At 49.0% G+C, this 12,151-nt stretch overlaps 1 protein-coding gene across 1 annotated transcript in view; it reads left to right on the top strand.

Moving 5' to 3' along the window:
- Window positions 1-12,151, top strand: part of LOC115115735 (phospholipid phosphatase-related protein type 5-like) — a 170,345-nt gene that overhangs the window by 95,494 nt on the left and 62,700 nt on the right. The window contains exon 3 of the mRNA XM_065019763.1: window positions 9,246-9,496. Within this exon, the coding sequence (XP_064875835.1) occupies window positions 9,246-9,496 (251 nt within the window). The remainder of the gene's footprint in view (window positions 1-9,245; window positions 9,497-12,151) is intronic.

The following is a 12,151-nucleotide window of genomic DNA, read 5'->3' on the forward strand; positions in this document are numbered from 1 at the left end:
GTGGAGACTATATACATGGGGTACCAGTACAGAGTCAATGTGGAGACTATATACAGGGGTACTGGTACAGAGTCAATGTGGAGGCTATATACAGGGGGTACTGGTACAGAGTCAATGTGGAGGCTATATACAGGGGTATCGGTACAGAGTCAATGTGGAGGCTATATACATGGGGTACCAGTACAGAGTCAATGTGGAGGCTATATACAGGGGGTATCAGTACAGAGTCAATGTGGAGGCTATATACAGGGGGTACCAGTACAGAGTCAATGTGGAGGCTATATACAGTGGGTACTGGTACAGAGTCAATGTGGAGACTATATACAGGGGGTACCAGTACAGAGTCAATGTGGAGGCTATATACAGGGGGTACAGGTACAGAGTCAATGTGGAGACTATATACAGGGGGGTACCAGTACAGAGTCAATGTGGAGGCTATATACAGGGGGTACCGGTACAGAGTCAATGTGGAGGCTATATACAGGGTATTACGGTACAGAGTCAATGTGGAGGCTATATACAGGGTGTACCGGTACAGAGTCAATGTGGAAACTATATACAGGGGGTACCGGTACAGAGTCAATGTGGAGGCTATATACAGGGTATTACGGTACAGAGTCAATGTGGAGGCTATATACAGGGGGTACCGGTACAGAGTCAATGTGGAGGCTATATACAGGGGGTACCGGTACAGAGTCAATGTGGAGGCTATACACAGGGGTACTATATACGGGGGTACAGAGTCAATGTGGAGACTATATACAGGGGTACCGGTACAGAGTCAATGTGGATGCTTTATACAGGGGTACCAGTACAGAGTCAATGTGGAGACTATATACAGGGGTACCGTACAGGGTCAATGTGGAGGCTATATACAGGGGGTACCGGTACAGAGTCAATGTGGAGGCTATATACAGGGGGTACCAGTACAGAGTCAATGTGGAGGCTATATACAGTGGGTGTGGTACAGAGTCAATGTGGAGGCTATATACAGGGTGTTACGGTACAGAGTCAATGTGGAGGCTATATACAGGGGGTACTGGTACAGTGTCAATGTGGAGGCTATATACAGGGGGTACTGGTACAGAGTCAATGTGGAGACTATATACAGGGGTACCGGTACAGAGTCAATGTGGAGGCTATATACAGGGGTACCGGTACAGAGTCAATGTGGAGGCTATATACAGGGGGTACCGGTACAGAGTCAATGTGGAGGCTATATACAGGGGTACCGGTACAGAGTCAATGTGGAGGCTATATACAGGGTGTACAGGGGTACGGTACAGAGTCAATGTGGAGACTATATACAGGGGGTACCAATGTGGAGGCTACAGAGTCAATGTGGAGACTATATACAGGGGGTACTGGTACAGAGTCAATGTGGAGGCTATATACAGGGGGTACCAGTACAGAGTCAATGTGGAGGCTATATACAGGGGGTACCAGTACAGAGTCAATGTGGAGGCTATATACAGGGTATTACGGGTACAGAGAGTCAATGTGGAGGCTATATACAGGGTGTACCGGTACAGAGTCAATGTGGAAACTATATAATGTGGAGGGGGTACCGGTACAGAGTCAATGTGGAGGCTATATACAGGGTATTACGGTACAGAGTCAATGTGGAGGCTATATACAGGGGGTACCGGTACAGAGTCAATGTGGAGGCTATATACAGGGGGTACCGGTACAGAGTCAATGTGGAGGCTATACACAGGGGGTACCGGTACAGAGTCAATGTGGAGACTATATACAGGGGGTACCGGTACAGAGTCAATGTGGAGGCTTTATACAGGGGGTACCAGTACAGAGTCAATGTGGAGACTATATACAGGGGGTACCGGTACAGGGTCAATGTGGAGGCTATATACAGGGGGTACCGGTACAGAGTCAATGTGGAGGCTATATACAGGGGGGTGTCGGTACAGAGTCAATGTGGAGGCTATATACAGGGTGTTACGGTACAGAGTCAATGTGGAGGCTATATACAGGGGGTACTGGTACAGTGTCAATGTGGAGGCTATATACAGGGGGTACTGGTACAGAGTCAATGTGGAGACTATATACAGGGGGTACCGGTACAGAGTCAATGTGGAGGCTATATACAGGGGGTACCAGTACAGAGTCAATGTGGAGGCTATATACAGGGGGTACCGGTACAGAGTCAATGTGGAGGCTATATACAGGATGTACCGGTACAGAGTCAATGTGGAGACTATATACAGGGGGTACCGGTACAGAGTCAATGTGGAGGCTATATACAGGGGGGTACTGGTACAGAGTCAATGTGGAGGCTATATACAGGGGGTAGCAGTACAGAGTCACTGTGGAGGCTATATACAGGGGGTACCGGTACAGAGTCAATGTGGAGTCTATATACAGGGGGTACCAGTACAGAGTCAATGTGGAGGCTATATACAGGGGGTACCGGTACAGAGTCAATGTGGAGGCTATATACAGGGTGTTACGGTACAGAGTCAATGTGGAGGCTATATACAGGGGGTACTGGTCAATGTGGGAGCTATATGCAGCGTCAATTTGGAGGCTATATACAGGGGTACTGGTACAGAGTCAATGTGGAGACTATATACAGGGGGTACCGGTACAGAGTCAATGTGGAGGCTATATACAGGGGGGTACTGGTACAGAGTCAATGTGGAGGCTATATACAGGGGGTAGCAGTACAGAGTCACTGTGGAGGCTATATACAGGGGGTACCGGTACAGAGTCAATGTGGAGTCTATATACAGGGGGTACCAGTACAGAGTCAATGTGGAGGCTATATACAGGGGGTACCGGTACAGAGTCAATGTGGAGGCTATATACAGGGTGTTACGGTACAGAGTCAATGTGGAGGCTATATACAGGGGGTACTGGTACAGCGTCAATTTGGAGGCTATATACAGGGGGTACTGGTACAGAGTCAATGTGGAGACTATATACAGGGGGTACCGGTACAGAGTCAATGTGGAGGCTATATACAGGGGGGTACCGGTACAGAGTCAATGTGGAGGCTATATACAGGGGGTACACGTACAGAGTCAATGTGGAGGCTATATACAGGGGGTACTGGTACAGAGTCAATGTGGAGGCTATATACAGGGGGTACCAGTACAGAGTCAATGTGGAGGCTATATACAGGGGGTACTGGTACAGAGTCAATGTGGAGGCTATATACAGGGGTACCAGTACAGAGTCAGAGTCAATGTGGAGGCTATATACAGGGTGTACCGGTACAGAGTCAATGTGGAGACTATATACAGGGGGGTACCGGTACAGAGTCAATGTGGAGGCTATATACAGGGGGTACCAGTCACAGAGTCAATGTGGAGGCTATATACAGGGGTACCGGTACAGAGTCAATGTGGAGATACTATACAGAGTCAGGGGGTGGGTACAGAGTCAATGTGGAGGCTATATACAGGGTGTACCGGTACAGAGTCAATGTGGAGACTATATACAGGGGGTACCGGTACAGAGTCAATGTGGAGGCTATATACAGGGTGTTACGGTACAGAGTCAATGTGGAGGCTATATACAGGGGGTACTGGTACAGAGTCAATGTGGAGGCTATATACAGGGGGTACTGGTACAGAGTCAATGTGGAGACTATATACAGGGGGTACCGGTACAGAGTCAATGTGGAGGCTATATACAGGGGGTACCGGTACAGAGTCAATGTGGAACCTATATACAGGGGGTACCGGTACAGAGTCAATGCGGAGGCTATATACAGGGGGTACCGGTACAGAGTTAATGTGGAGGCTATATACAGGGTGTACCGGTACAGAGTCAATGTGGAGGCTATATACAGGGGGTACCGGTACAGAGTCAATGTGGAGACTATATACAGGGGGGTACTGGTACAGAGTCAATGTGGAGGCTATATACAGGGGGTACCAGTACAGAGTCAATGTGGAGGCTATATACAGGGGGGTGTCGGTACAGAGTCAATGTGGAGGCTATATACAGGGTGTTACGGTACAGAGTCAATGTGGAGGCTATATACAGGGGGTACCGGTACAGAGTCAATGTGGAGGCTATATACAGGGGGTACCGGTACAGAGTCAATGTGGAGGCTATATACAGGGGGGTACAGAGTCAATGTGGAGGCTATATACAGAGTCAGATCAATGTGGAGGCTATATACAGGGGGTACTGGTACAGAGTCAGTGTGGAGGCTATATACAGGGGTACTGGTACAGAGTCAATGTGGAGGCTATATACAGGGGGGTACTGGTACAGAGTCAATGTGGAGACTATATACAGGGGGTACCGGTACAGAGTCAATGTGGAGGCTATATACAGGGGGTACCGGTACAGAGTCAATGTGGAGGCTAAATACAGGGGTACCAGTACAGAGTCAATGTGGAGGCTAAATACAGGGGTACCAGTACAGAGTCAATGTGGAGACTATATACAGGGGTACTGGTACAGAGTCAATGTGGAGGCTAAATACAGGGGTACTGGTACAGAGTCAATGTGGAGACTATATACAGGGGGAGTCAATGTGGAGACCAGGGTACAGAGTCAATGTGGAGGCTATATACAGGGGGTACCGGTACAGAGTCAATGTGGAACCTATATACAGGGGGTACCGGTACAGAGTCAATGTGGAGGCTATATACAGGGGGTACCGGTACAGAGTCAATGTGGAGGCTATATACAGGGTGTACCGGTACAGAGTCAATGTGGAGACTATATACAGGGGTACCGGTACAGAGTCAATGTGGAGGCTATATACAGGGGGGTACCGGTACAGAGTCAATGTGGAGACTATATACAGGGGGGTACTGGTACAGAGTCAATGTGGAGGCTATATACAGGGGGTACCAGTACAGAGTCACTGTGGAGGCTATATACTGCTAAATGACTTAAATGTAATGTAATGTACCGGTACAGAGTCAATGTGGAGGCTATATACAGGGGGTACCGGTACAGAGTCAATGTGGAGACTATATACAGGGGGAGGCTATATACAGGGGGTACTGGTACAGAGTCAATGTGGAGGCTACATACAGGGGGAGGCTATATACAGGGGTACTGGTACAGAGTCAATGTGGAGGCTATATACAGGGGGTGAGTCAATGTGGAGACTATATACAGAGTCAATGTGGAGGCTATATACAGGGTGTTACGGTACAGAGTCAATGTGGAGGCTATATACAGGGGGTACTGGTACAGAGTCAATGTGGAGACTATATACAGGGGGTACCGGTACAGAGTCAATGTGGAGGCTATATACAGGGGGGTACCGGTACAGCATCAATGTGGAGACCATATACAGGGGGTACCGGTACAGAGTCAATGTGGAGGCTATATACAGGGGTACCGGTACAGAGTCAATGTGGAGACTATATACAGGGGGTACCGGTACAGAGTCAATGTGGAGGCTATATACAGGGGGTACACGTACAGAGTCAATGTGGAGGCTATATACAGGGGGTACTGGTACAGAGTCAATGTGGAGGCTATATACAGGGGGTACTGGTACAGAGTCAATGTGGAGGCTATATACAGGGGATACCAGTACAGAGTCAATGTGGAGGCTATATACAGAGTGGGGTACTGGTACAGAGTCAATGTGGAGGCTATATACAGGGGGTACCGGTACAGAGTCAATGTGGAGGCTATATACAGGGGTACTGGTACAGAGTCAATGTGGAGGCTATATACAGGGGGTACCAGTACAGAGTCAATGTGGAGGCTATATACAGGGGGTACCAGTACAGAGTCAATGTGGAGACTATATACAGGGGTACTGGTACAGAGTCAATGTGGAGGCTAAATACAGGGGGTACCAGGTACAGAGTCAATGTGGAGGCTATATACAGGGGATACCAGGTACAGAGTCAATGTGGAGACTATATACAGGGGTACTGGTACAGAGTCAATGTGGAGGCTATATACAGGGGGTACTGGTACAGAGTCAATGTGAGGCTATATACAGGGTACAGAGTCAATGTGGAGGCTATATACAGGGGGTACCAGTACGTCAATGTGGAGACTATATACAGGGGTACCAGTACAGAGTCAATGTGGAGGCTATTGTACAGGGGTACCAGTCCTCAATGTGGAGACTATATACAGGGGGTACTGGTGACAGGTCAATTGATTGCTATATACATGGAGTAATTAAATAATTTCAGAAATGTGTGGAGGCTTAAATTACAGGGGGAAGGCTAAGCCGGTGAGTGAATGTTTGGGGCACCGGTTAGTTGAGGTAGTATGTACATGTAGGTAGAGTTAAGAGGCCTAAGAGCTTGTGATTTGATCCAAAGCTGTTGTTCACAAGAGTCTAATGATCCTCTGTGGTTAAGTCTCTCTGTTTGTCATTTGAAGGTTTTTGTCTTGTCTGTGTGCTGTGTCATAGACCTTTGTGTCTGTAATTAAATGTCTTTGTGTCTCTGTGTGTGTCTTTAAATTGTCTTTCTGTCTGTGTGTCTCTGTGTCGTTATGTGTGTGCTTTGTGTCTGTGTGTCACTGTCTGTGTGTCTCTGTGTGTCTCTGTTTGTCTGTCTCTGTTTGTCTGTCTCTGTCTGTGTGTCTCTGTGTCGTTATGTGTGTGCCTTTGTGTCTGTGTGTCTCTGTCTGTGTGTCTTTGTGTCTCTGTGTGTGTCTCTGTTTGTCTGTCTCTGTTTGTCTGTCTCTGTCTGTGTGTCTCTGTGTCGTTATGTGTGTGCCTTTGTGTCTGTGTGTCTCTGTCTGTGTGTCTTTGTGTCTCTGTGTGTGTCTCTGTTTGTCTGTCTCTGTTTGTCTGTCTCTGTCTGTGTGTCTCTGTGTCGTTATGTGTGTGCCTTTGTGTCTGTGTGTCTCTGTCTGTGTGTCTTTGTGTCTCTGTGTGTCTCTGTTTGTCTGTCTCTGTTTGTCTGTCTCTGTCTGTGTGTCTCTGTGTCGTTATGTGTGCCTTTGTGTCTGTGTGTCTCTGTCTGTGTGTCTTTGTGTCTCTGTGTGTGTCTCTGTTTGTCTGTCTCTGTTTGTTTGTCTCTGTCTGTGTGTCTCTGTGTCGTTATGTGTGTGCCTTTGTGTCTGTGTGTCTCTGTCTGTGTGTCTTTGTGTCTCTGTGTTATTATGTGTCTGGTTATGTCTGTGTGGCTCTGTGTGTGTCTCTGTGTGTGTGTATGTGTGTGTGTCTCTGTGTGTGTCTGTGTGTGTGTCTGTGTGTGTGTCTGTGTCTCTGTGAGTGTCTCTGTGTGTGTGTCTCTGTGAGTGTCTCTGTGTGTGTGTCTGTGTGTGTGTCTGTGTGTGTGTCTGTGAGTGTCTCTGTCTGTGTGTCTCTGTGTTATTATGTGTCTATGTGTGGCTCTGTGTGTGTGTCTTTGTGTGTGTCTCTGTGTGTGTGTATGTGAGTGTCTTTGTGTGTGTCTCTGGCTGTGTGTCTGTGTGTGTATTTGGGTGTTTCTCTGTCTGTGTATTTGGGTGTGTGTCTGTGAGTGTCTCTGTGTGTTTATTTGTGTGTGTCTGTGAGTGTCTCTGTGTGTGTGTCTTTGTGTCTGTGTGTGTGTCTGTGAGTGTCTCTGTGTGTGTGTCTGTGTGTGTGTCTCTGTGATTGTCTCTGTGTGTGTCTGTGTGTGTGTCTCTGTGAGTGTCTCTGTGTGTTTATTTGTGTGTGTCTATGAGTGTCTCTGTGTGTGTGTCTTTGTGTGTTTCTCTTTGAGTGTCCTTGTGTGTGTGTCTCTGAACGGTTAGAACGTGACACAGAGCTACAGTGCTCTCCTCTGAGGAAAACAACATGTTGCTCATCTAACCACATGGAGACGGTCTCTGGTCTCTTTGTTGGTTTAGGAGCAACAGTCATGGACATTGTGTCTCCACGTATCTTGTCTCTATGACACATGTTCGTTGTGTGTGTATGTGCGCGTGTGTGTTCGCGTGTGTGTGTATGTGTGTGTGTGTGTGCGTGCACGTGTGTGTGCGTGCGTGTGTGTGTGTTTTTGTGTGTGCGTGCGTGCGTGTGTGTGTGTGTCCAGCTATGAGATGTCCATTGAGGAAAGTGTTACATTGAAGGATCTGTGTCTGTCCTGTATGTTTGAGCCTCACACTGCTTTATGCAGAAACAGGGCTGTCATGAGGAGAATGTCATTTAGCTGATGTTTGGCAGACGTGGTTGTTTGTAGCATGCAGGGAATTGGGGTCTAACCAGTGTCTATCTCCCCTTCTATCCAGTGTCTATCTCCCCTCTATCCAGTGTCTCTCTCCCCTTCTATCCAGTGTCTCTCTCCCCTTCTATCCAGTGTCTCTCTCCCCCTCTATCCAGTGTCTATCTCCCCTTCTATCCAGTGTCTATCTCCCCCTCTATCCAGTGTCTATCTCCCCTCTAACCAGTGTCTATCTCCCCCTCTAACCAGTGTCTATCTCCCCTTCTATCCAGTGTCTATCTCCCCTCTAACCAGTGTCTATCTCCCCTTCTATCCAGTGTCTATCTCCCCTTCTATCCAGTGTCTATCTCCCCCTCTATCCAGTGTCTATCTCCCCTTCTATCCAGTGTCTATCTCCCCCTCTATCCAGTGTCTATCTCCCCTCTAACCAGTGTCTATCTCCCCTCTAACCAGTGTCTATCTCCCCTCTATCCAGTGTCTATCTCCCCCTCTAACCAGTGTCTATCTCCCCTCTAACCAGTGTCTATCTCCCCTCTAACCAGTGTCTATCTCCCCCTCTAACCAGTGTCTCTCTCCCCTCTAACAAGTGTCTATCTCCCCCTCTATCCAGTGTCTATCTCCCCTCTAACCAGTGTCTATCTCCCCCTCTATCCAGTGTCTATCTCCCCTCTAACCAATGTCTCTCTCCCCCTCTATCCAATGTCTATCTCCCCCTCTATCCAGTGTCTCTCTCCCCCCAGTCTATCCAGTGTATATCTCCCCCTCTAACCAGTGTCTCTCTCCCCCTCTATCCAGTGTCTATCTCCCCCTCTAACCAGTGTCTATCTCCCCCTCTAACCATTGTCTATCTCCCCCTCTAACCAGTGTCTATCTCCCCTCTAACCAGTGTCTATCTCCCCCTCTAACCAGTGTCTCTCCCCCTCTCTAACCAGTCTCTCTCTCCCCTCTATCCAGTGTCTCTCTCCCCCTCTAACCAGTGTCTCTCTCCCCTTCTATCCAGTGTCTATCTCCCCCTCTAACCAGTTTCTCTCTCCCCCCTCTATCCAGGCGTCTAACCAGTGTCTCTTCCCCTCTATCCAGGCGTCTAACCAGTGTCTCTTCCCCTCTATCCAGGCGTCTAACCAGTGTCTCTTCCCCTCTATCCAGGCGTCTACACGTTCGGCCTGTTCACCGTGGACATCTTTGTGAACGCCGGACAGCTGGTGACGGGGAATCTGGCCCCACACTTCCTGACGGTGTGTAAGCCCAACTACACAGCCCTGGGCTGCCAGCACGCCCTGATCTACATCAGTCACCAGGAGGCCTGCACAGGGAACCAGGAGGATGTCCTGCGCGCACGCAAAACCTTCCCCTCCAAAGAGGCAGCGCTCAGTGTCTACGCAGCCTTCTATCTTGCGGTGAGTAGGAACTAAAGATTAGTAGGAACCAAAGATACAAGTTCAGTAATTGAGTCGGCTGTGTTACAACTACTGACTAACGGAATGAAGTAACTGGAGTGGTTCCATATTGATGATATGTGCAGAATAGTAGGATTTCTGACATTACAGACAGGGGCGACAGGGTAGCCTAGTGGTTAGAGTGGAGGGGCGGCAGGGTAGCCTAGTGGTTAGAGTGGAGGGGCGACAGGGTAGCCTAGTGGTTAGAGTGGAGGGGTGGCAGGGTAGCCTAGTGGTTAGAGTGGAGGGGCGACAGGGTAGCCCAGTGGTTAGAGTGGAGGGGCGACAGGGTAGCCTAGTGGTTAGAGTGGAGGGGCGACAGGGTAGCCTAGTGGTTAGAGTGGAGGGGCGACAGGGTAGCCTAGTGGTTAGAGTGGAGGGGGCGACAGGAGGTAGCCTAGTGGTTAGAGTGGAGGGGGCGACAGGGTAGCCTAGTGGTTAGAGTGGAAGGGCGGCAGGGTAGCCTAGTGGTTAGAGTGGAGGGGCGACAGGGTAGCCTAGTGGTTAGAGTGGAGGGGCGACAGGGTAGCCTAGTGGTTAGAGTGGAGGGAGGCAGGGTAGCCTAGTGGTTAGAGTGGAGGGGAGGCAGGGTAGCCTAGTGGTTAGAGTGGAGGGCGACAGGGTAGCCTAGTGGTTAGAGTGGAGGGGCGACAGGGTAGCCTAGTGGTTAGAGTGGAGGGGCGACAGGGTAGCCTAGTGGTTAGAGTGGAGGGGGCGACAGGGTAGCCTAGTGGTTAGAGTGTAGGGCGACAGGGTAGCCTAGTGGTTAGAGTGGAGGGCGACAGGGTAGCCTAGTGGTTAGAGCGTTGGACTAGTAACCCGGTAGGTGGTTCAAACCTCCAAGCTGACAAGGTGGTTGAGTTCTGCCCCTGAACAGGGTAGCCTGTGGTTAGACCAGTGGAGGTTAACCCACTGTTCCTAGACAGTTAACCCACTGTTCCTAGAGTTAACCCACTGTTCCTAGACCAGTTAACCCACTGTTCCTAGACCAGTTAACCCACTGTTCCTAGACCAGTTAATCCACTGTTCCTAGACAGTTAACCCACTGGTTAGACCAGTGGACCCACTGTTCCTAGACCAGTTAACCCACTGTTCCTAGACCAGTTAACCCACTGATCCTAGACCAGTTAACCCACTGTTTAGACCAGTTAACCCACTGTTCCTAGACCAGTTAACCCACTGTTCCTAGACCAGTTAACCTACTGATCCTAGACCAGTTAACCCACTGTTCCTAGACCAGTTAACCCACTGTTCCTAGACCAGTTAACCCACTGTTCCTAGACCAGTTAACCCACTGTTCCTAGACCAGTTAACCCACTGTTCCTAGACCAGTTAAACCCACTGTTCCTGACAAACCCACTGTTCCTAGACCAGTTAACCCACTGTTCCTAGACTGTTCCTAGTTAACCCACTGTTCCTAGGCAGTTAACCCACTGTTCCTAGACCAGTTAACCCACTGTTCCTAGACCAGTTAACCCACTGTTCCTAGACCAGTTAACCCCAGTTACTGTTCCTAGACCAGTTAACCCACTGTTCCTAGACCAGTTAACCCACTGTTCCTAGACCAGTTAACCCACTGTTCCTAGACCAGTTAACCCACTGTTCCTAGACCAGTTAACCCACTGTTCCTAGACCAGTTAACCCACTGTTCCTAGACCAGTTAACCCACTGTTCCTAGACCAGTTAACCCACTGTTCCTAGACCAGTTAACCCACTGTTCCTAGACCAGTTAACCCACTGTTCCTAGACCAGTTAACCCACTGTTCCTAGACCAGTTAACCCACTGTTCCTAGACCAGTTAACCCACTGTTCCTAGACCAGTTAACCCACTGTTCCTAGACCAGTTAACCCACTGTTCCTAGACCAGTTAACCCACTGTTCCTAGACCAGTTAACCCACTGTTCCTAGACCAGTTAACCCCACTGTTCCTAGACCAGTTAACCCACTGTTCCTAGACCAGTTAACCCACTGTTCCTAGACCAGTTAACCCACTGTTCCTAGACCAGTTAACCCACTGTTCCTAGACCAGTTAACCCACTGTTCCTAGACCAGTTAACCCACTGTTCCTAGACCAGTTAACCCACTGTTCCTAGACCAGTTAACCCACTGTTCCTAGGCCAGTTAACCCACTGTTCCTAGACCAGTTAACCCACTGTTCCTAGACCAGTTAACCCACTGTTCCTAGACCAGTTAACCCACTGTTCCTAGGCCAGTTAACCCACTGTTCTAGTTAACCCACTGTTCCTAGACCAGTTAACCCACTGTTCCTAGACCAGTTAACCCACTGTTCCTAGACCAGTTAACCCACTGTTCCTAGACCTGTTAGCCTGTTCCTAGACCAGTTAACCCACTGTTCCTAGACCTGTTAGCCTGTTCCTAGACCAGTTAACCCACTGTTCCTAGACCTGTTAGCCTGTTCCTAGACCAGTTAACCCACTCTTCCTAGACCTGTTAGCCTGTTCCTAGACCAGTTAACCCACTGTTCCTAGACCTGTTAGCCTGTTCCTAGACCAGTTAACCCACTGTTCCTAGACCAGTTAACCCACTGTTCCTAGACCAGTTAACCCCCTGTTCCCAGGCCGTCACTGACTTGCCTAGTTAAATAAAGGAAAAGTA

The sequence above is a fragment of the Oncorhynchus nerka genome, linkage group LG6 (genome assembly GCF_034236695.1).
Source record: "Oncorhynchus nerka isolate Pitt River linkage group LG6, Oner_Uvic_2.0, whole genome shotgun sequence".
Lineage (NCBI taxonomy): Eukaryota > Metazoa > Chordata > Actinopteri > Salmoniformes > Salmonidae > Oncorhynchus > Oncorhynchus nerka.